Genomic DNA, 23,794 nt, shown 5'->3' on the forward strand with positions numbered 1-23,794 from the left:
AGAAATTCAGACATCAAATGTACATCGCATTTATTATCCTCTTAACCTGTACTTGTGCAGATGGTATTTTTATGCTTTTGTTTTTTATAAGTTGTTTCGTTTAACAGCAACGTTTGATGCTGACAGCTTTTATATAATTTTGCTTATTGTATTTATATAATTAAAATAGCTAATGGCTTGCTGCTTTGGTGCGTCTTTAAATGACGTAGCAAAATGAATAGCTCAGCTGTTTCGTGTTAACGCTCTTCTGAAAAAAATTAGGAAAAATGGGGAAACGAGGTACTTTGACATTTTTTTAATGAGTCATAGCCTTTGTGTCTTCTGTCTTTTACCACAAGTGGGCAGTAGTGTGCCAGTGATCGTTGGTTCATTGTCCTTCCGACTCAACCTGACAAAATGGGTTGTTCTCAGTGCTTTTATCGTGTAGTGTTCTTCTTTAATTGTAAATGATTTAAAAGAGAAAATCAGTTGATGTTACCAGATGAACTTTGTATTCAGGTGTTTTTTAATCTAATGTCTCTGATCAAAAATTGTCAGCTAATCGAAGTTTTGAGACACTCCCTTTCCAAATTCTGGTAATAGGAAGCTGTTATTTCTGAGAACAGCCTGTGTGTTCATAATACCAAGAAAATGTGTGTGTGTTCATTTACAACAAATAGTTTAGTGTTTAGCTGATTTCTCCCTCGCCATGATGTACTAGACTGGTGGTGTGTGCATACGTGGGTTTGGACTTTGCGCCCCATGATCAGAAGATCGCCGTTTCAAATCCTGTGTTTGGAATCTCTCTCGCTCCTTTTACGTTGTTTAACTAACGCGTATGCCAAGTAAAAAAAATGTAAATGAACTATTTCTATGACTAAATCCTGCTTTATAAGGTTAATGAAAAGCTTTCTTCGATTTACTGAGAATGGGTCATGCTTTTACACACACAAAAAAATAGGTGGAAGAACGTCATTCTCTTGGCTGTCACGCTCTATTTGAGTGGGGGCTCTATTTCATTCTCGAGGGTGGGGATATCTCTGGAAGGCCACAGGTGCCCCCCCCCCCCCCCCCACGCATCATTTGGTCCCACCTGTTTCTAAGGATGACCCTTATGCTCTGTAACTTGTGCAGGGTTAATTTCTGAAGTTGCCTTTCTATTTGTGCAGTAAATTAAAAAATAAAATTTGGTAACACTTTACTTGAGGGTACAGATATTGTAGTATTTTGTTATTAGTTATGTATTAACCACAAATAGCTTATTACATATTGATGTCATGTTCCTTAATAAATCGTGATGCATCTTTTATCTCAAGCTATATTTAATTCTGTAAACCTTTTGTGTATGACTGAAAGAACTGCTAAGGGATTCTTGACGGAACAAGTCATGAATAGTACAAATGAATTTTTCTCCAGTACCTACTGTATTTGCCCATAACTTGTACTTTAGTGCTTAACCGAGTTAAGAAATACTTAGTATTTCTGCCCTGTCAGCTAAAGTGTTACCAAAAATGTTAAAACAAACAAAACGGATGCAGTTGAGAAACTTCCCGCTGTTTGTCCTGCTCGCGGTGAAAGTATTAATGCAGGTATGAAAGTTACAGCCCTTAGATACCGCCTGATAAATGTTAATGACTGACTAAGTAACGGACTTGTGCGCTATGCCATAGGTCAGTTTGTGTCTTACTTCCGCGTGGCTGTGATCTATTTAACGGTCTAACGAGGCACACTACTGATTTCTAGGTTCTTGTGTAAATAGAGCTTGTTCCTAATTTGACGAAAACTCGTAATAAACATGTAACATTATCTGTACATAATAGATTTGTTCTCATAATGGCCTTGGGTTTATTCTCAAGGTTTATTTATAGCGCTTGTTTTCCTGTGCGGGTGTGTGACATTTTATGCACGTCAGTTTCCTGCATACGGCAATAAGCATGTCTGTGTGTGTTTGCCGGGTCGTATGTGCGGTGTGTTCGGGTATATTTGTGCGTGAGGACATGTGTCTGCCTCTGAAAGCGGAGTCTCCTCTAGTGTGACTCACTCCTCAGATGGCTGAGAAGCGCAAATAGACTCATACGCTCCCCCTCCCCGACCTTCCCCCATCCGCGGCACATGGCTCGCAGAGTGCATGCCCTACGTCTTCACGTGGAAGCCCACTCACACTCTGCCCAGTCTTGACCTCTCCTCTCGCCACTCTATCCAAGGCCCTTTGTGGACAATAGCTCCATTCTCTTCTCTCTTAATGTCTACATTCATACTCATTGCTTGAGAAACAAAGAGAATAAACCAGGTTACCTCAGGTTATGTTTGGCATTTCTAGTAATACAACCATGAGTTTCCATTTTTATTTCCTGCTATGGGTTATTTTATCAGTTCAAGGATTTTTATTTTTTTATTTATTTTTTTACATATAATTTATTTTAACAGCTTCATGCCTTAATCACATGACTTTTTAACATTTCTTCTCAAAATGAGTTTTGGCAAACGTTCCGGAACATTCTGTCTGGTACCCTATGCTCCGTGTCCATTTTAATGTCCAAATTCAAGTGTTGATTGCTTAAACCTAACCTGATATCTTAAAACTATACTTGATTAGGTAGAGTCCTGTGGTTCTAGGGTTTCAGATTCTTGGATGGCCTTTAACTATTTGCGGATGTCGACCCCACCAGAAAGCAGAGCAAGGTCCGCTTTACATAACCGGCTTATGGAAGTTCAGGCGTTGGTTTACAGCCTGCAGGGCTTTCTTGGGTTGCTGGCGTATGCGACAGGTGTTACCTCACGCCCAAACTGAGTGCGCCTGCTTTATTTTGGTCCTGTTTGTCTTTGCTGTCGCCATTAGTGTCAGGCGTTACTGGTTCACTTGTAACCTGGCCCTCAGACGCTGCTGCTGCTGAGGTCATCGTAACCTCAGGGCCCCCCCTTTGTGGAACTTCTTGCTCAAATCGCCCCATCCCCCCCCACCCCCTCCGGCCTCTGGCCGCCGCCGCCCCCGCCCCTCTCCCAAAACTCAACAGCTCAGCTTCGCGGATGAACCCACCACCAAAGAAGGTCAGCAAACACTGGGAAAGGCTACTGCTCTGCCTGCAGCTGCCAGTTCCTGCTGTGTGTGTTTGTTTGCGGCATTTTTTTGCAGCTATAAGGGAAATGCATTAGAAAATAAAGCGTGATTTAAATAAGCGGGCCATTGCTAAAAAATGAGCAGGATCTTTATTTCAGCGCTTGTGATATTAATAGCGGAGGCTTTCTCTGCTTTAATGTCAGCCTCCCTTCTTTCCGTGCCCCTGACTTGCAGTTTATGTAACTGCTGGGCCCCGGTCAAGGTGTTACAGTAACACGTTTCGCTGTGGCAGCATGTGAGCCATCGGTCACATGGGGCCCCGCTCCCTCCCTCGAGGTGTTTGGATTGGGGGGGGGGGTTGGCAAAGCGGAACGTTTTTTTCCTTCCTGTCACCGCAGTCCTATGAAAGCCCTCCTTTTCCTGCTCGAAGGTGTCTCCTTTTTCTTTTTTTTTGTGTTGTTGTTGGACCTGCCCCCCCCCCCTTTCATTCCCCTGTTTGTACAGCAGTGACAGAGGCTAATTGTGCAGTAGCATTTGGTGAGATTTGAAGAGCGTTCTGTACCGCCGACCTTTAAGGAAATTGGTCACGGGGAGTATGTCCGGGTCGTATGTCTCGGGGACACCCGCATGTCTTGGAATATTGGTGGAAGGGAATCACGAGTACTGTTACCTCCCCCCCCCCCCAAACACACAGACACTGTTATATTGATATCACTGTCATCTTCTCTTTCTGAAACAAGCTCATTCATGCCCCCCCTCCCCCACGCCTCTATATACGTTTGTTCACTGATACAGATTTAAGGATGAATCATTAACCACTGAAGGTGTGGAGCTGAAAGCCATTGCTGTTTTTTTTTTCTAGTCACATGTAGAGGTGATCCAGGCAGGCGGAGCTAGTGGGGGTGTTATCAGAGGCTTATTTTTCTTATCGTAGCGCCATGTCTGGGGGGTTGAGGCTTCCTGGCCCCCACTGCCCGTTGAGGAGGGGCCCAGTGGATGCTCTCCTGGGGCATGATTCTCAGCTCTGGTTGTTCCTGGGTGGGATTACAAGGCCCGGAATGAGTTCTCCAGGTTATCCTGCTTTGGGGTTAGGAAGCTGGTTTCTGTTTGGGGCACCGGTGCCCAGCTGACAAGTCAGCAGAAGAAGGATTTGCCTTATTTTGTCTTAGATGCAGAGGAAATCGTTTTAATGCTTGGGAAAAATGCTTGGTTGTTTTTTTCTAGCGGAGTGATTGCTATACAAGGTTCTCGGTGATTGACGTTTCCCTGTTTTAATGGTTTAACTCAATATGTTTGCAAGATAATATATTTGTTTTATGGAAGGCATCATTATGAAGGTGTTAATGTTGTGTGAAAAGTCTCTTAGTGCGAAAGCAAAGTGAGCTGAGCATTAATAAGGCAAAAAAGTAGCTTGGGCATAGAATGTAATTTTTTACCAGCTGAAATGTTGGGCATGTGCTCCGTATTCTGGGGTGGGGCCATGACTATGATGTATGAATGAACAGCTCTTTATCCATTAGGGGGGTGTGAGTTGACGATAATTTATCGTGAAAGACCAAAATGTCTCCATGACATGCCTTTTACGGAGAGATGGTTAGCATCGCATTGCAGTGCACATTCTATCAGTTGCAGTTCTGTGGCTCATGCGCGCGCATATAAAGTTGTTTTGTCAGCCGAATCTGTTTCGACACCAATAAACCGGTAATAACTAACAGTAGGGAGTGCTTTGTATTTCTTCCTTTCTCCCTTACGCACCCTCATCCAAGCATGCAAAGCGCAGCATGCAGCACGTTCCCTATTCGGCGACGTAGCAGCTTGGGCGACATGGAGGAGTTGGTCCCTAAAAAGAATTTGACATTGGTAATATGGAACTTGTTCTGATTTTCCAAAACCAACACATAGGTTCGGATGTCAGAGGGCAGCACAACCAACCTTTTTAGCCGCCTCAAAACAAACACCCCGAAGAGTGCCGAGTATGTCTTAAGTTTTGTTACATTTTTTTAAATACAGGGGATTTTGTTTGGGATGTTCAGTAACTTGCAAAATAGTCTTAAATACCAACAAGAAATGCAATCAAAATCCTGTCTGAAAATAATTCTAATATAATATTTTTGCCATATCACCCACCTCTAGTTTCCTTTCTTCTGGGGTCACTTTAATGTACCCGGGCCGAGGGCCCCGCCCCGCTTTAATGTACCCGGGCCGAGGTCCACCCCCTGCTTTAATGCACCCGGGCCGAGGTCCACCCCCCGCTTTAATGTACCCGGGCCGAGGGCCCCGCCCCGCTTTAATGTACCCGGGCCGAGGTCCACCCCCTGCTTTAATGCACCCGGGCCGAGGTCCACCCCCCGCTTTAATGTACCCGGGCCGAGGGCCCCGCCCCGCTTTAATGTACCCGGGCCGAGGGCCCCGCCCCGCTTTAATGCACCCGGGCCGAGGGCCCCCGCCCCGCTTTAATGCACCGGGGCCGAGGTCCCCGCCCCGCTTTAATGTACCCGGGCCGAGGTCCCCGCCCCGCTTTAATGCACCGGGGCCGAGGTCCACCCCCCGCTTTAATGCACCCGGGCCGAGGGCCCCCGCCCCGCTTTAATGCACCGGGGCCGAGGTCCACCCCCCGCTTTAATGCACCCGGGCCGAGGTCCACCCCCCGCTTTAATGCACCCGGGCCGAGGTCCACCCCCCGCTTTAATGCACCGGGGCCGAGGTCCCCGCCCCGCTTTAATGCACCGGGGCCGAGGTCCCCGCCCCGCTTTAATGCACCGGGGCCGAGGTCCCCGCCCCGCTTTAATGCACCCGGGCCGGGGCCCCCGCACCACTTTCATGTACCCGGGCCCTTGGCCCCCGCACCATTTTAATGCACCCGGGCCGAGGTCCCCGCCCCGCTTTAATGCACCCGGGCCGAGGGCCCCCGCCCCGCTTTAATGCACCCGGGCCGAGGGCCCCCGCCCCGCTTTAATGCACCCGGGCCGAGGGCCCCCGCACCATTTTAATGTAAACGGGCCGGGGCCCCCGCACCGCTTTAATGTACCCGGGCTGAGGGTCAGGGTCTTTCGCTAAAAAAGGCCCTCAACCAACATTGTTTAATAAAATGTAAAACCTAGAGTTGCCACCTGTCCCATGCGAACGATCCTTCCTAACATACTTTAAATGTCATTGTTGGAGCCCCCAGCTTGCAAATTTTACCGGCAGAGACGCCCTCCAGGTTCGAAAATATTAGGGAGCCCCCTGACAATTCAAATAGCCCAGGAGGCTCTGATCATGTAAATGCACCTGCCTGCTGCCGTCTGATAGGTGGCTGATTTAGCTGACCTGCTCCGGCCCTGTAGACTCGAGGACAGGTGTGCCCTTTACTGCAGGGCTCTCCAAAGCCATCCCTGACTGGCCGGTGAAAGTCACCCACCCTGCAAAGTAAAACATAGATATGCAAAAGGGCTATTTGCTTGATGCTATTTCTCTGATGTAGTGCGAGTCCAACACTGCCACACCTTAACTGTTTACTGAAATGTGCTATGAGAAATAACATAATCAATGGGAAGTCCCCTGGTTGTCAAAATGCCTTTGCTGTTCTGATGTTGGAAACACTGAAAGAGTTTATGTACTAAATCACTTATGATTAATTAAGAAACCATTTTAACTTTGCAGTTCAGTCTTTCTAGTGCTTAGGGGTGGTGAAAAAAGACCCAGACTTGTTTTTGGTTAATGTATCATATAAAGCCATTTATGGGAAGTGGTTTACTGTTTTATTGTTCTTTCATAAATGGGGAAAGTTGCAATATTTGTGTAAGGAAACCTGTTCTCCGAGGTTTTCGTTCTCTTTCCCCTGGTTTGTAAACCCGAAGACGAGGCACACAGGACTGGTTGTTTGCGCCTCGGCAGGTGAGAAACGGAATAAATGCCAGAAACGGAAAACAAAAAAAATACCCAGCATTTTAATTCCCGTGCTTCCGAGAGAGCATGTGACTCGCACAAATTCCAGAAGGTGTGGACTATCTACGAGACGTCAGCTTTGTGCTTTTCCGTCCTGTCTCACGGGACAGCTGGTCGGTGGCACTGGGTTTGTGGGGGGTGTCTTTAAATTTCTCAAAGCCTCTTTGTGGCATGAAGGCACGGGTGCATCACCCTGGAATGTGCAGCATTTCATCCACCCCCCTCCATTCTGGTCCACTCTGGCTTTTTTTCCCGGTGATACGGAAATACTAAGAAAATTGTTTTTCTTAGTTTATGATTTTTGTGAATAGGTGGGTTCAGTTGTCAGAGGTCAGCTTGTACCTTCCCACACCCATGGAAACGAGGTGGGAAGGCATGGTTAACAAGGCAGAACATTCTTTTAGTGGCAGAATCCGGTCTTATTTGGCTGCATCATCTTGCTTACCTGTCTGTCCTGCTTACAGTGTGCACAGCTAAGGTACCACTATACATGGATGTTAAGAGGTCGATCCACTGTGCACTGAAATGAGGGTGCTGTTGTAGATAATGTTCAGAGAAATTCTGGGGGGGGGGGGTCTGAGCCAGGGGCCAGGATATCCTGGCAGATTCAGTGGGCCCAGCACTTTACAGGGACCCTTGAGTGTATAAAATATGTAGTTTGATGGGGGGCCCCCAAGGTGACATTTTGTTAGTGGGCCAAACACTTTACAGGGGCCCTTGAGTGTATAAGACATGTACAGTTTGATGGGGGGCCCCCAAGGTGACATTTTGTTAGTGGGCCAAACACTTTACAGGGGCCCTTGAGTGTATAAGACATGTACAGTTTGATGGGGGGCCCCCAAGGTGACATTTTGTCAGAGGGCCCAGAATTTCTAACTGCGCTCTGTCACCTTTCTAGCCCTGATGATGATGATGGAGGAACAAGATGGCATGGGATTGGCTGCAGTGTTGGAGGAAACTGACCCAACAATGAGCGTGTGCTGATGGATGCTGGTTACTCAGGAGCTGCCCCCAGGATCTCTCCGGCTGCCCCCAGATCGGTCGCCGCTTGCCTGTTACTGTTGGACAGCGGTCCCGCTGAGCCGAGCTGCAATTGAAATTCTGCGAAGTGGTTCAGCTGCGGTCAATTTTTCACTGGCTTCCAGCATCATATTTCACCGGTTCTGACTGATCCCGGGCCTGTCCTCTCCCCCGCTCAGATTTCACCTACCCTGCATCTGCGGCTCCTGTTTCTGACCCTCTGTTCGAAAGGAATCCCGTCCTTCCTCGCTGCCAGTTTTATTCTGGTTAAATTTCAGAACAAACCATTCACCCCCCCCCCCCGATTGTTTCATGAGGTATAAGACTCTGAGCTCTGAACAACATCACCTTCTCACACCCCTTTGTCTGCTGTACAGGTGTCTGTCGTTGTAACGACCATGCAAATCCCTCTGGGAGGAAGTTAGGCTGTCATAGTTCGATGTGTGCAGAAGGCTGGATTGACTGCGTGCGTGGTCGATGAAGGCTGATAGCCAGTAGGAGGGCAGGCCTACTAGGGTAACCAATCAGGGGTAATTGAGGGAAATCAGAAAAGCTGATGATTCAGACCTTCTACAGCTGGGGGAATCATTCTTTCCAGCGCTGGCTCAGCATTGTGCCACGTCTGCAGCAAAAAGCCGGGGATTCGTGGTCACATCCGATTCGCCGCTTACCTCTGACCGATGCTCCTGTGCCGCTGGTTAAGGCCAGGCTGAAAGTGTCAGAGACACTCTGACTGTTTCATATGGGAGGCTTTGGTGTCGCCCCTGCCTGGATTATCTTAAAGTACTCCTCAGACTGCTGATGTCCATGCAATGTCCTGGATCGCTTTCCTGACGTTTGATTAATACGTGTCAGTGACTTTCCAGTTCCAGGGCTATTTTCGGTTTTAGTGGCTTTAAATTAAAATGGCCGCGGCTGTTCCTGTAATTAGCATTTACAAGAGAGCAGGCACAGCGTTTCGGCTGAAGGTACAAAAGCATGCGCTCGACTACGCTGCAGTTAGAGCTACGTGTGACACCCCCTCCCCCACCCGGCTCCGCTATGGAGGAAATGTTTCCCACCACAATGGCCGAGTAAAGGGGTAGGGGGGGACCTGCCTTCGGCTTTTTGGGGGGAGGCTGCTTACTTTGCTGCCCACTGGGTGCCTCTCCCTGAGCCCATGCGGCCCCTGCCGTTTTTCAGGGGGCATTCACACCACCTGCACGTACTGTGTGGAGTATGCGCACCCCTTTGAATCTGCCTCCCCTTTCTCCCTCTCTGGGTTTCGCTGATAAACGGCGTTATCGCTTTACGCTGCGATGGAACCACACACACCTGCATCTCAGAGGAGGGCGGCCGGCAGTCTAATATATACATGAGACACACACGCAGTGGGGAGCGGAGCTGGCAGTGACTGGCATGTCCCAGGGCAGCAGATAACTCTTCACCGTATCAGACTGACAGCCACCACCATGGGTCGCAGGTGCCTGTAAAATTCCTCAAGACGCTCCTCCGTACCCCCAACCCCCCCCCCCCCCCCCACCCCACTCCTTCCCACCGCTCCAGGCCACATGACCCAGTTTTCAACACAGAATGAAACAAAAACGATTCAAAATTCAAAGATCTGGCTGGAATCTGGAGTCTCTGCATGGCTGCGTGTTAGATCACTGCCCTCCTTCCCCTCCTGACTTAAAAACGCACGGTCATGGTCATGCCCTGGGGTGTAACTGCTGGCCTGGTTCCTGTAATCTGCTGTTTCCTACTCTATCTGTAAGTGGCCCGGAGTCATTTTTGTTAATCGCAGTGACGGCTGCACAGCATCCGCACATCCGGCTGCGTAAATCAGTGACATTTACTCAAGCGGCCTCCTCCGAGCCGCCCGTCACGATATTCTCGTCATTGCCGTTATTCTTACGCAACGTTTATCACTCGGGGTCACAGTCCAGACAGAGGAGGAAGTGGAAGTAGAAGCAAACCCTTGTTTTCATCCGGTCAGTTATCCCAGACTCGTGCAAACGATCGCTGACGGCACACCGCGAATCCGCCTCTCCACACACGGGTCGACCTGATTATCTGCAGTATCATTAATTCCTTCTCATGCTTGATTTGGTTTAGGGGGATATTAACCAAGAAGTGTTTAGCTTTGGTTAAAAGATTGTGCAGTGAGTAGTGCTGTCGCATCACACCTCCCGCGGTTTGAGCCCCACCCCTACTCTGTGCGTGGGGTTCGCACATTCTCCCCGCGTCGTGCACCTTTCTTCCAAATTGGTCTCATAGTCCAAAGACACACTAGGGCATGTTAGACAGTTAGGTGAATTAATATCTCTAAAGGATGTGCTTGCCTTGCAGTGGACTGGCATCCCATCCGAGTTGTTTCCCTCCTTCTGCCCTGTGCTGCCTGGGATAGACTCCAGGCCCCTAGGGACCCTGTACTGGGTAAGCAGTTAGAGGATTGATGCATGGATCATTTACACAGATCTATGTCTGCTCTGGGACCTCTGAGGTTTGCGTGTGGCTCAGTTATCGCATGAATCGCTTGAATTCAATATCAAATGGCTATTTACCATTTGTTTTTGTTTTCGCTTGTGTGCTGCAACATTGTAGCCACCCCGCTGTCCTGCCAGGTATCCCCCCTCCCTGCCCCCCTACGGGCCGCAGAGCTTTCTCTCTCCCCCCACGATCACACAGCAGGTATCTGCTTTCATCGAAAGAGGAAAGATTTGGGAAGTAGTCGCACAGGGACGCTGCTGTTTCACCCTGGCTTCTCCCGGCCCTCGCGACACTCAGCCTGCTGATCAACTTCCTGCTAATTGTCGTGGTTACATAATGGGGGGGGGGGGGGGGGGGGGCTTTGTGTTCTTCATAAGCCCACAGTCCACAGTCGCCGACTCCCTGGGGAGCACCCTTAGGCCCCGCGGTTAACTCTGCTGTGGCATTTGTTATACCACGGCCTGTGCAGAAAAGAGACAAAATGAGTGTTCATCTAACTGGAGTCTTTGGAATGATGAAAGTGATCTTCATGATAATGAGCATTATGAGTCACGCAAGGCCTTTGTTCTGGGAGGGGTGGTATCGTGGGTGGAGGGGGGGGGGGGGTTAGGCATAATTAAAGCTTTGGGGAAAGTGCTGTTTCAGAGTTTAGAAGGGGAACAAGGCTGGGGGTTCTACTCTTTGACCCGATGTCAAAAACAGCACTCCTCCCCAACCCTTCTTCATGGCAAATGTGGTCCTAAGGGCAATGGGCAAGTCCATGTCCTGTGAGCGGCCCTGCACAGCACTCCAGATGGTACATTCCACAAGGAGTCACCTCACCACGCAGACACGCCCAGCCTCTGACACGAACCTCCTCCTCCTGCCTACCTGTGGTCCTCTCCCTCGCTCTCTCTCCTCCTCCCTTGCACACTGACCTACATTTCCCGTGACTTGTGTGTGTGCACGCTCCCACATGTACCAATGGCTGCCGATTCAGCAGCATCGCCGGCCTGTCACGGAATGTCACCGCGTCACTGTGCCCGCGGGTGTCATGGAAACCAAAGAGAAAGGTGACAGGAAAGAAACAACATTCCTGCTTACAAGAATAAAGCTGGCAGGAACAGCCTGTGTGTGTGTGTGTGTGTGTGTGTGTGTGTGTGTGTGTGTGTGTGTGTGTGTGTGTGTGTGTGTGTGTGTGGCTGTGAGTTGGACCTGGGTGTGGCAGGTTTAAAAAAGTCCCTTCACTTATCATGCCGGTGATGCGAATGTGACCCCCTTGTAATGTGTTCAGGAGAAAAGGGGAAGCAAGGGTTAATCAGAAATAACCTGTCCTGGGGGGAGACTATATTATACGTTTATGTTTCATCTGCTTAGAATGGTCTTATAAAATTTTGATAAAATTATTTTTATATGTATAATTATGTGCTGTACAGGTTAGACATTTCCCGTTTGGTCCTGGTGGAAATGTGTGTACATGCAACATTTTGATGTAATTTAAACCTGCTTATTGTTTTAAGGTGAGGTGGAGTGATACATTCACACACCAGTATACACCAACACACACCAGTATGCACCAGTATACAACAGCACATACCTGTATATGATGAGATGACCTGCCTTACAAGCCCAAGCCCCTGTGACTCTTTTATATAGCTCATCTACAGATATCAGTGCTAGTAGTCAACAATGGGCCAGTGAGGAAGTAGGGGGTCACTGATGCATTGTGGGTTGGACACTGATTTGAGCATCTGTGGCAGAAACGGCTCACGGCCGGGGCAGCTCACAGCGCTGTCTGTCTGCACTTGGCGATAACCAGGGCGCCGGTACGTCAGTGAAGCACTCAGACCCCCAGCGGAGACGATGTGTGTCAGTGTCCCGCGAGTGTGTGCACGCAGGGGGTGGGGAGGCCTTCATCTGTGTTCTGAAAATGGGCAGATCCCTGCTCAACGCTACGGTTCTTTAAGCCGGATAAATAAACAAAGGGGAAAAAGAAAACTGTCTTGCTACTTCAAGAAATTCAGCAACGGTCTTGTTTTTATTTTCTTTTTTTTTTGTGTTTGAAATGCACCCGTTTGTCACAAGGACTGTTAGGCCCTCGTTTACAATTTAATGGGGTGTAAACATCACACAACCCTCCTGTTCTTTTTTTTCCCTTTCTTTTTCTCAAAACCATCAGCAAGCGCACACGTATGGCGGTCAAATACACATAGTCAAAAGGTAAGTTACACTTCATCACAGTCGACAGGAGGGCAGACACCGTAAGATAAAAACACTTGCAAAAAAAAAAAGAATAAATTTAAAGTAATAAAAAAATTAATAAAATAAGCATTACAACATTGTCAACGAGAGATCTTTACATTTATACACAACAGCCTGAATTCCAGGCAGCTCGAGAAGCAAAGCAGCTTTACACAGATACAAACCATACAATACAGTGTTTGCCTCACATTGTACAATAGGAAAGCTGTACAGGAAGGGGGCGCCGGCGGGCATGGTGGAGAAAGGGGAAATAACCTTTGGAGAAGAGACCATCACTCAGTTATTGTCCACTCTTTTTAGTGTCGTTAGGATTTGTGAGTGGGAATGAGCAGAGGTGCTGTGCAGGGTAACAGAGGGTATGTCCCGCATAACGCCGGCATTCAATTTTGGAGGGCGGGGGGGATCTTAGTGTAGCTGGGTGCTGGTAAGGGGGGGGGAGATTTAGCATTCCATTGTGCTCATTCTAGGGGTCTAGGGCAGCCCATTTGGGGAATGCATTTCAACACCCCCCTCACAGATTTTGCTGTTTTGACACACTGACCCCTCCCTCCAATATCTTTACATGAGAGCACAATGCAGATCTGCTTTCGTAGCCTAGATTTACCAAAGTATTTCCTCCTTATTCATGGTTACTGGGGGGGGGGGGGTGGGGTTAGATACACAGTAAATATATAGATTGGTGTTTCTGAAATTGGTCCTCGGGGACCCCCGGACGGTCGACATTTTTGCTCCCCCCTTTCCTGCCAGCAAAAATGTGGACTGTCTGGCAGGGAGCTGGGAGGAAGCAGAAACATGGACCATCCGTGGGTCCCCGAGGGCCGGATTGGGAAACACTGATATAAAGGAATAAGGACAGAGGCCCAAGACTGAACTGGGATCAGTTTGACCCGGTTTCGTGTTGCCCAGCCCTCTTAAGTCTCATAACAGTTTGTGGGGAGCCTTTTCACATGGCATCTCATTTTTTCGTGTTTGTTTATTCCCATGTATGATGCGGTCCTGAAGGTGTGGATTACCGCCTCTTACTCCATAACATTCAGCGAGACTTGCCCCGCATTGGGCTCCTTCTGTGTTTCCTTTCCCAGATCATGGCACAATTGAGGAAGGTGCAGACCCCGCTTTCCACCAGGGCAAGCCTCGCTGAGTGTTAATGTGTGCAGGCAGCCCCATGGGACGATGGAAAGGGGGAAACACAACACGGTGATCTACGTTTTCTAAAAAAAGAAGAACTTAACTACAAAATACAATAAATAAACATCAATCATTGATGAGTTTTGCAGACAGAATAGGACTGTACAATCATTTTAATGACTAGACTGCTCAAATTCCCCTCTCCCCATTACGGTCGGTCCATTCAATTTTTTTTCTGAGTATTTTTCTTGTTTTCTTCTTAAAATATATATTTATTTAATATGCATATTTTATATCACAGTAATGTACATACCAAGTGCTTGAAAAATAAGAGAAAAATAGAGAGGAGTGAAGGAGGTTCAGAGATGGGGGAGCGAGACTGATCTCTCGGTCACGGTGTTGCTTCTTTGGTCAAGGTAGTGTTCCCATTGCATTTGGTTTGCGTGGTGGCCAACATTGTATCCATGTCAAAACTACCATAAACGGGGCACTCATACTTCACAAAAACGTCTGGATTCTTCACAGAATCATTCTAAACAACATTTTTTAACTTAAAAATGGCATCTTCATAATTTTTGACAATATTTTTTTTGACTGTCAAATCCTGACGCAACAAGTAGATTCCCCACCCACTGCCATCTCTTTTAAGTGCTTGTGTTCTACAGGGAGAGAGAGGCCAAACTAGTCGTTACAGGATATGAGTCAGTGCAGCTAGAAGTCCAGCCCCAGTTAACGTAGTAAATTTGGCGACCTTCTTTCCCATCCTCAGAGTAGAGTGGGTCACTAACCCACTGGGATACAGGTATGCTGGTGGAGGACACTTTGGGGGAAGAGGGGCTGTCAAGGGTCCTCTAGAAAATAGACCCAGTTGTAGTCGGCAACTTTATTTTGAGTCGCGTCAGCCGCGCCTCTCACAGTAAACCTTGAGATTTTGCAGTCCGAGTGACCCCTCCACGTTCCTCAGTCTCGCCTCTTGTTGCGGCAGGGCCGCCCGGCCGTCTCCTTTTTGCCGCAGTCCTTCAGGCCTTCCTCGGCTTCCAGGAAAGAGGAAGCCTGCTTGCTTGAGGCCACGGGGGTCCAGCTCTCGGCATCCTTGCTGGCTGCCTGGTGGTTGCTCGGAGCAAGGGCCAGGTAGGGGTGCTGAGGCAGCGGAGGGGCGGACGCTCCATCGCACTGCGAGGCGCCGGTACTCATTGCCCTGTGCTTGAGCCGCAGCTTGTGAGGCAGGGCGGTGCCTCTCACCTCAGCCTGGGCTTCCGGGCTTTGGCTTAACGGCACAGCGCCCGGTGGCAGGAACGATGTCGCCTGTGACTCAGCAGGCAGCCGCTGGCGATAACTGGCCGCCTCCGAGCAGGAGGAGGAGGGACTCTCGTCATCAGTAGAAGTGTCTTTGTCTGAGCTACGGGGGTCCCCATCACTGGAAGAGGTGTCCTTTGTTGAAGCCGGACACTCCTGGAAATATGCCTCAGACCCAGGGCCTCCTTCATATGTCAGAACTGGAGGGTCCTCATCATGGGGGCCATTGTAGGATTGCTGGTGGTATAAATGGGCTTGTGACTCCTCGCGACTCAGGTGTAGGTTGGGGATGAGACTGGCACCGTCCTGTTCTTGAAGAGGATGAGTGTGTCTGTAAGCGTGTCCCTCTGTCCTCTCCGGGAATTCATATGACAAGGACTCCAGAGTCGTCTTCTCCAGCTGCTCTGACCCTTCCACCAGGGTTTCTGGGTTCTTAGCACCGGGGGGGTCCATGTGAGTCTGAGCCGAGTGGGCTGCAGAGAAGGTCTCTTGGTGAGGTGCTGGTGGGGGAGGTGGCGGTGCTGATGGTGACCTCTTGTCCGTGCAGTAGGGGCTGTTGCTAGAGCGATAGAGGATGACGCTCCTCTGGGGGACCGGTGGTGCAGCAGGGGGGCTAGTCACAGGTTCACCATGGTGGTGGTGCAAGTGGGTGTGCTGGTGATGAGTGGGGAGTCGGCTGGAGTGGATGCCGAACAAAATGTGGGCAGCGCTGCCTCCGGGGCTGCCTGCAATGTCCACCTCTAGCCCGCCGATGTCCATGGCCGCATTCTCACGCTTGATCTCGCAGCCTACAGGCTCCGGGCTGTCGCGGGATGAGCTGTCCGACATGTCGGACAGCGAACCACGTGGGGAGTACTTGGCCAGGAGGGTATGGCCCTCCCCCAGGCCGGATTGCTCAGCCTCAGAGGAGTCCGAGTTCATCAGAACCTGAGAACCGCTGGAGTAGGCACTGGAGAAGTAATGTCCAGAAGCAGCACCACCTCCAGCTCCAGCCAGACCACCCCCGCTACCTATCTGCTGGCTCTTCTCCATGTAGGAGGATGTGCTGATGAGGCCAAAGCGCAGCTTCAGCTGCAGGAGCTCTGTCTTCAGCCGTAAGTTCTCATCATTGAGCGCCATGACGCGGTTCTCCAGCACCATGTCATTGAGCCGGCGCTTCTCCCGCGAACGCTTGGCTGCCTCATTGTTCTTACGGCGCTTCTCCCAGTAGGAGGCATCCTTCTTCTCGTCGGAGATGAACTCGCGCTTGCGCCGGCAGCTAACATTGGGCTTGGGCTTAAGCAGGCGGCCTTGGCGCGGCACATTGCCCGGCGGTGATGGGAGGCTCTCACTGTAACTAGAGTACATGTCCAATCCCTCCAGGCCACTACTGTGACCGGAGCCAGAACCTGATGCTGTGACTTGGGAGGAGAGACTCTCCATGACACTTTGTTAACTCTACACCTTCTGCTCCTACTAGTTCTTTGTTTTTGGGATATTCTAAGTGATGGGATCAGATAAGACTTCTCGATGTGTTGGGGCTCTTCTAGGGATTAGCCTCATTGATTTTGCTGATGTTAGGTGGTTCTTATTTAGAAATTTACTCTCAGTTCCAAATTCAAGTGTCCAAGTCAGCCAAAAATACAAGGAAGAGCTGGAAAGCCTCGCAGAGCTCCTCCTGCATTTAACAAGCGTCTGGGATCCCGGACAGCGAGAGGCAAAGCCTCTGTCCTGCTGAGAGGAAGTAGCACACCACCGTCTTCACGGGGCCTGGCAGGCTTGAACCACAGTGAGGAAGATCCCGCGGTCCAAGGACAGGGATGCGCTCTGACCTCCGATCTCACCCTCGCTTCGCCGTGTAATCTCTGCCACAGCACCACGCCGTGTGGTGGTATGGGCTGCCCGCAGGATGTAGGTCACTCCGTCTGCTGCCGCTTGTCACTCTCAGGAGGACACCATCTCCCCCTCCAGTCTCCTGCGGCAACCGACGACTGGCAACACAACAAGTAGAAACACGTTAATTGCTGAATAGCTAGGGATATAGAATACATTGAAAATATGAAATATTTGAAATAAGAGAGTTTAAAAATATATTCATATCCTAAATCATACCGATGCCATTATAATTCACTTTTTTCAAAATGTGTATTGGGATTTGTTACTGTTTCAAATACCCCTTGTTTTCCCAGTTGTGACCATATGTTTGAAGGGTCTCTCCTGGCAACTAGTGAACCAGTCTGTCAGGCCTAGCAACCACTGTGTACTCAGTGAACCAGTGTATGCAGTCTGACTTGTGACCTCTGACCTCTGGCTGATCTACTGGTCTAGTCTTCATGATGTAACATCTCTGAAAAGGCACTCGAATATGTCAGACATGATCTAGAGACCCCCTCCCCCCACTTAGGCAACGCTTGGCATTCAATTCCAATTCAAGTATTATTTCATCATAATGGTCGGAACACTCGCGCCTGCTGGCATGTAAGAGATTAACACTGGTCTGTTATTCTTCCTTCCTCACAGCATGACACACACGGGCCAGCAGACATGCCCTGGAGCTGTGCTAGGATAATTAATTCCCCAGAGCGGCGATGAGCGGCGTTTTAGTGACATGGGTTCAGAAATAACCCCAAACAAGCTTTTCCAAACACAGCCACCCCTATTAAAGGAGATGGTGCGAGCCAGCTGGGGTAAATAGGGATTGGCAGCATTAACTGAGCAATAAATTAAAATGCGGAAAAAAATGCCATAGAAAACAAGAACAGAAAATCCAGATTTTATGAGTCTGTAAAATTATAGGAGATGACATGCGTATGTGTTTGAAAGTCCATCAAGAAGCAAGTGATGGCGAGTGGATTCACAAAAAAAAGATAACAGGAAGGTGACACTCAACAGTGGTGTGGCAGTGTGGATGAATATAGGTCAGCCACTGAGGGTTGCACTCCGGGGGGGGGGGGGGTGCTGGTTAATTTATCTGGGACGCTTGTGTAAGATGCGAAACTGCTCATGTAAGTGAGGATGTTGGGCTGTCTGGGTGGTGGGCCGGGGTCAGGCACAGCATCATCAAGACCAACCTCTGAGCTTTTTTGGGGGGCTTCTGCTTCTGGCAATTCACTTCTAAATCATGGTGACAGGAAGCAACAACAGTGGAGCTCAGGGCTTTTTCAGGGATTTTTTTTAGCACTTTTTGTGGATTTCTGGCACGTTAAGGCTGCAGCTGGAGACGGCCGATCGTGCCGGTGGCTGACACGCACGCGGCGCTCCGCCACACTGCAGCTAATCCTCACCACCTTTGTTCGTATCTCTTTCTGTTTTTTTCCCTTCTCTCAAATCCATTAAGAATACAGCTATTCCAGCCAGCCGAGGACATAAACAGGACGAAGTCGGCTCGCCCGCCATATTAAATCAGCTCTCCTCAGCTTGTCTCCTTCTTCCTCTTCTCGCTCCCTTTCCAGGCCGTGCGTGCCTCCCTCTTGCTTCTGTCAGTGCAGTGTAATGTCACTGCCTGTACTCCTGACATACATTCCGAATCCTGCAATCTCATAGCAAACTGTTTGAAACTTTAAAACATGTTGTTATAACTTCCAATACCAAATTATCATATTATGCCCCTTACTGATCCTGCTATCAGTCACCTGGCTTTGTAATGTTTTAACTTTGGCATTCAGGTGATTTGTAGCTTAGTGTACTATGACTATATAACCTCTCCGTTTTGTCTTTTCTCAATTCGGTGAGCCATGCAGCCCCTGCCACCCCCCCCCCCCCCCCATGCAAAACAAGACAGCTGCCCCATGCCCCCCCCCCAAACCCCCTGGAGCTGGCACTGGATGTGGTGAGGTGATAAGGGTCAGTGAGTCCAAGGTACACATAAAAGTGACAAAAAATGAACATACACAGCAGACGTGATGAAAGGCACATGGAAGAGGAGAGGAGGGAGACCTTCTCCTGCTATGTCCCACTGACCCAGAAACGGGCCCCGCAGTAAACACTGCACTCTGCCGCTACCTCTACGCCGTGCTGGAAAAATAGGTCACCGGGCCTCACAAGTGCAACGGAGAGAGGGAGAATTAGAGCACGCTCTAAAAATAGAGGGAGAACGAGGGGAAGGAGGGCGCTGCGAGGCGGAGGAGGGTGTCGGTCGGAGGGGGCAGACGGGAGGAATTTTACCAGCACGGCGGCGCACAAAAAAAAAAACCCAACCGGCGCTGCCAGATTGCACGCGCCGCTTCCACGTCAGCCAGCGCGGTGAGGAGACGCCGATTAGCGGCCACGCGAATGTCGCCGGATCGCAAGCGGACGGGTCAGCTGTTAAAAAGGGACGCGTGCAAAACTGCACTTTTGTGCTTAATTGTGAATTATTGCCAATACTCAAAAACAAGCTGACGTCATTCGATTAATGATGCCTACATCTTGTACTACTTCTTGCTGATAAACTTAACTGGAATTTTGATACCGTAATACCAAATATGTGACGACTCCCGATCTGAACAATCATTACCATAATACTTCATACATCTTGGACTCTTCCTGTATACGTTGGCCAGGCAAGAACCCTAGCCATCGCAGAGATTTTAACTTTCTCAGGTATCCTGTATGCGAGTCTTTCGCAATTATTCTCGGTTTTGTTACACTTTGTAGTAAAATGGCATTTAAACTTCGACTTTTTCAGTGACCTGCACTGTGGCTTCTCTATAAATCCCAGGTGTCAGAGGTTCTAGTTTGGAAGCATAATGCTTAATTGTGGCAAATGAGACATACCGAGGTCCCTCCCAACCATCTTCCAAGACAAACGGCGAGACCGAGAGCTCAAGCGTATTGACCCTCCTACCTCCCCACGACACGAGTTTCTCTGCTCACGTGCGGTCAAGAAAACATGAGGTGCTGCCATTGGCTACCACCTGTTATTCTAGATGGCATAATTCTACCGGGTAACCTGTGAGAGGTGGACGGTGAGTGTTGCCGTAAACACAATGCCGTGTTTAGCCTTTTTTTGCGCTCTGATCAGATTAAGTGCTGAGACGAGAAAGTGTATTACGGGATTTTTGTAACGGTGGTAGTAGTTTGATTTTCAATCGCACAATTTCAGTAACATCTCAGCTGGGTTGATGGGGGGAATGTCAAAACTATTTAATAAAAAAAATATTTGTCCAAAAAAGAAGTAAGCTGTTGCAGAAGTGGAATAAATGATGTATATTCCGTATAACGTATGTGTAAGTCTTGGCTATGAATGGAAAAAATAAAATGCCGTTAGACGAGAAACTGCACAATTTTTGCAGTGTTCAGTATAATTCAAATGAATATAATATATGCGTAAGCTGTATTTAGCCGAGGTAGTACGGCGCGTCCCACAGTCTGAAAGCTGCTATGACTAATAACGTGACCGACATCTGAGCGCTGGCACAGCGATCTGAGGTTATCGCGTACACGCTGCCAGAACCCGTCCACCAGACGCTTACATATACTGGGTTTTCCACCAGTTGCATCATCCGTCGCTTCAGCCCGTTTCATTAATTATTTCACTTATTATGCAACTCTGCTTACTGAAAATGCTTACAGGAAGCCCCGACTTAATTCCTAAGAGACGTCAAGTTAGTAAGAGTGCCATTCGCGGTTCACCTGTTCTCGGACTTGTCCACACTCTGTCATGCGTTAACTTGGCTAAAGACCATTTTGAGCAACGTGGCTTTTTGCAGTGGGTCAGTGTCCACGATGAGATCTGTAATTTGTTTGTACACATTAGTGTCCATTCGCACCTTTCATCAGCACCTAGGCCTACACGGATTTTCAATTGTGTCAAGTTACATGAAACTCACGTCAAGTACTCCGCAGTAATGCAAGAAGAAAATATTTTTTAAATCGTGTCTTTAATTTGCGTCCGGGTTAACACCCGAAATGAAAAATTCAAATGCTGGATGGAGTCAATTCCCACCCCGTCCTACTCCCACAGCCCACATGATGAACCTCAAGTACGCCTCTAAATTGCATGTTTTTCTTAAAAGATACCTTAATCAGTCGTAGATGCTTCTCTGTTTGTGGTAAGTCTAGTAATTGTAGACACTTCTCCATACTTCTAACCAGCATTCTAGCATCAGTCAGGTATAGGTAGAGTCTGTTACGTTTTAAAGCAGTCACTTCATGTCTTTTAAACAAAGACCGTTTGAACGGGTTTCTGCCAACTGTTACAGCAACCCCCTATGAATTTCTTAAATGAACAAATATATTTTCAACCTCATATGTTGCAAGATATAGGCTAGTTTTGATTAACCATTGTACTGCCGTACTTGTTTATATTTCCAGATGTCCTTTTTACATCCAACATCTCAATCGAATTATTTCCCAGAGTAGGGGGTAGGGGGTTTCTTTATCCAAAAATAGCATACAACTGTGCGTATCGGTCAACTCACATATACGAGAAACCGTATGCTCTCGTATCCATGACCGTGTCTGTTAGAGGGTTTGTACATAGTAAAATACTGTACCTACTAGTGGTTATCTAAAGTGAATTTCATTTTGTGATACATATTACCAAGAAAGGGTTAACGGGGTTGAGTACACTACATACCACCCTCGTTAACCTCTGCAAAGAGCCACTACACGTGACAGCGAGAAGTGTGTTCCCAGTGTTCGCATGGAATTTTTTCCAGTCGTCCTCGTGGACTCTTAACCCGATTAAAATGAACGCCAGAATAACTGCTTACCGACCGCAAAACATACGTATTTCATTGTCATCCTATGGGATAATACTGCATGTAGTCTATATTTTACATTTTTATACATAACCGTTTCGCCGTTCATTGGGTACTTAATTTGGAAATAGCTTGTCAATTCACCTCTGAAGGCAGTGTGGAAAATGTAAAGCAATTTAAACATCAAAGCCCGTAAAATGTATTTTAAGTAGTACTTGCTGAAGCATCCGGGGACATATTGTGTCGGAATACAAGCCCTGTGTTGCCTTCGCTGATTCAACTACTCCTTTTGTTTTGAACCTTCCCAACATCTGTAGTTTCTACAGGAATTTCTGTCTCCTCGCATTAGCCTTGTCCTTCCTAGTCTACCCTCCCCCTATAAAATCCACCATTTAAACACTGCGAAAAAAAACGCCCTGACATTGAGATTATGTGTACGGTACCGGAGTTTCCAACACTGACCACCACCCCGACTGGACAACAACAATCAGACCCAAAATTAAATAAACATTTTGATTAAAAATGCGAAAACAAGCACATAAAGGAATCCTGGTATTTAATTTTTAAAATGTAGTTTCTAGTTGTACTGTGTCCTAAGGTTAACTAAAATGACCGGCTATTGCATGAATAATCGGTTCCCTTTGACGGGAGAGCCTAAACGCATTCCCGCAGCCTTGAATAAGTCACATAAATGCGGGTGTGTTATACACTCATTTTTACAGATGCAGCGCCCCGTGTCAGAATAAAGCATGAAACTTACCTTTGTGTAGTATTAAAAATCCACAGTGTATAGTACCGCGCCACTGCTCAGTTATTCTTTGCGCTCCCTCTCTCCCCAGTTTGAATTGAACTGTACGGTGCGCTCGTAGCTGCTAGTACAAGCGATATGATTCGTGCTTCGGTGCCGCTACGGATTCCGTGTCTTCTGTTTTGCTTTGGATAATCATGTTATGTTGGTGACGTGCTCCAATTCTCCCTCTCTTGATTTCTGTCTGAAAATGTATGTTAGTAGGTCAGTAGTTGCATAACAGGACGCTTTAGGTGCCTAGTCACGTTTTGTTTCGCTCTCTCTCGCTCGCTCGCGGATCCTCCTCGCCCCCCCGCCCCATTACCCCCTCCTTCACACACGGTTTTTTTTCTTGGGCTCTAGTTTCAACGTGATGCAAAGGGATGGGAGGGACTCGGCTTTCTGCCAGGCTAGCTCAGATGTAGGCCAGAGATGCCCATAATAAGGTTTCTAAACAAAATGAGAGAGAGAGAGAGAGAGAGAGAGAGAGAGACTAGGAGCCTGAAAAATAGAATACGGAGGAGACATTTTTAGAAACAGGCCCCCAGCATGCGATATAAAAAGCGCCGATTTTACGCGACAGTCCGCGTGTGGGGAAAATGCATTTAGACCATGAAGGTCATACTTGTAATCAGATTTTAAATAATTAATCTTATTATAAATGAGGTGGAATATGGTGTCTCAGTAGGTAGTAGTGTCACCCCCGCAGCACTAGGGTTGTGTTTGTGTGGAATTGGCACAGTCCCCCATGTCTCCTGGTTTGACTCCTGCAGTCCATAGACATGCAGTTAAGAGAGACGGGCTCTTCTGTAAATTGCCCATTGTCTATGGCTGTAAGCGTGTGGCCTGGCAGAGCTGGCATCCACTCCGGAGGGCGCTCTTGTCTTGTCGCCCTCGCTTCCTGGGACAGATTATTTTCTGAATATTTAGCATCGCTTTATTTTTACACCATTTGTCTTTAGGAAATGTTACTTCCTTCTGTCATTCTCGAGTCACGGTGTGTGTGTGTCTGTCTGTTCTTTACCGTTCAGTGGGTCTCCATGCCTAGAAAACAGGTCTCAACACTGAAATGCCCTGAAACTGCACGTTCCATTCTGTATTTAATGGTACGTTTCTCTGTGTTTAAATATAGTAATACATGCTCGTTTGTATCTTGACAAAATCTATTTCTTGTGTCTCGCAAAAATGATGCATTAATTTTTTTCCATTTCCATTTAATTGTATCCC

General features: G+C 48.1%; 1 protein-coding gene across 1 annotated transcript; it reads right to left on the reverse strand.

Annotated features, from left to right (window-relative positions):
• Window positions 1-12,451: 12,451 nt before the first annotated feature.
• nfil3-2 (nuclear factor, interleukin 3 regulated, member 2) lies at window positions 12,452-22,872 on the reverse strand. The gene is made up of 2 exons (XM_048991407.1): window positions 22,541-22,872; window positions 12,452-17,088 (listed from the first exon to the last, which is right to left on the reverse strand). The coding sequence occupies exon 2, from the start codon at window positions 16,538-16,540 to the stop codon at window positions 14,783-14,785; it is 1,758 nt and encodes a 585-aa protein (XP_048847364.1). The 5' UTR covers window positions 16,541-17,088; window positions 22,541-22,872; the 3' UTR covers window positions 12,452-14,782.
• Window positions 22,873-23,794: the final 922 nt, after the last annotated feature.

The sequence above is a fragment of the Brienomyrus brachyistius genome, chromosome 22, assembly GCF_023856365.1.
Source record: "Brienomyrus brachyistius isolate T26 chromosome 22, BBRACH_0.4, whole genome shotgun sequence".
Taxonomy (NCBI): Eukaryota; Metazoa; Chordata; class Actinopteri; order Osteoglossiformes; family Mormyridae; genus Brienomyrus; species Brienomyrus brachyistius.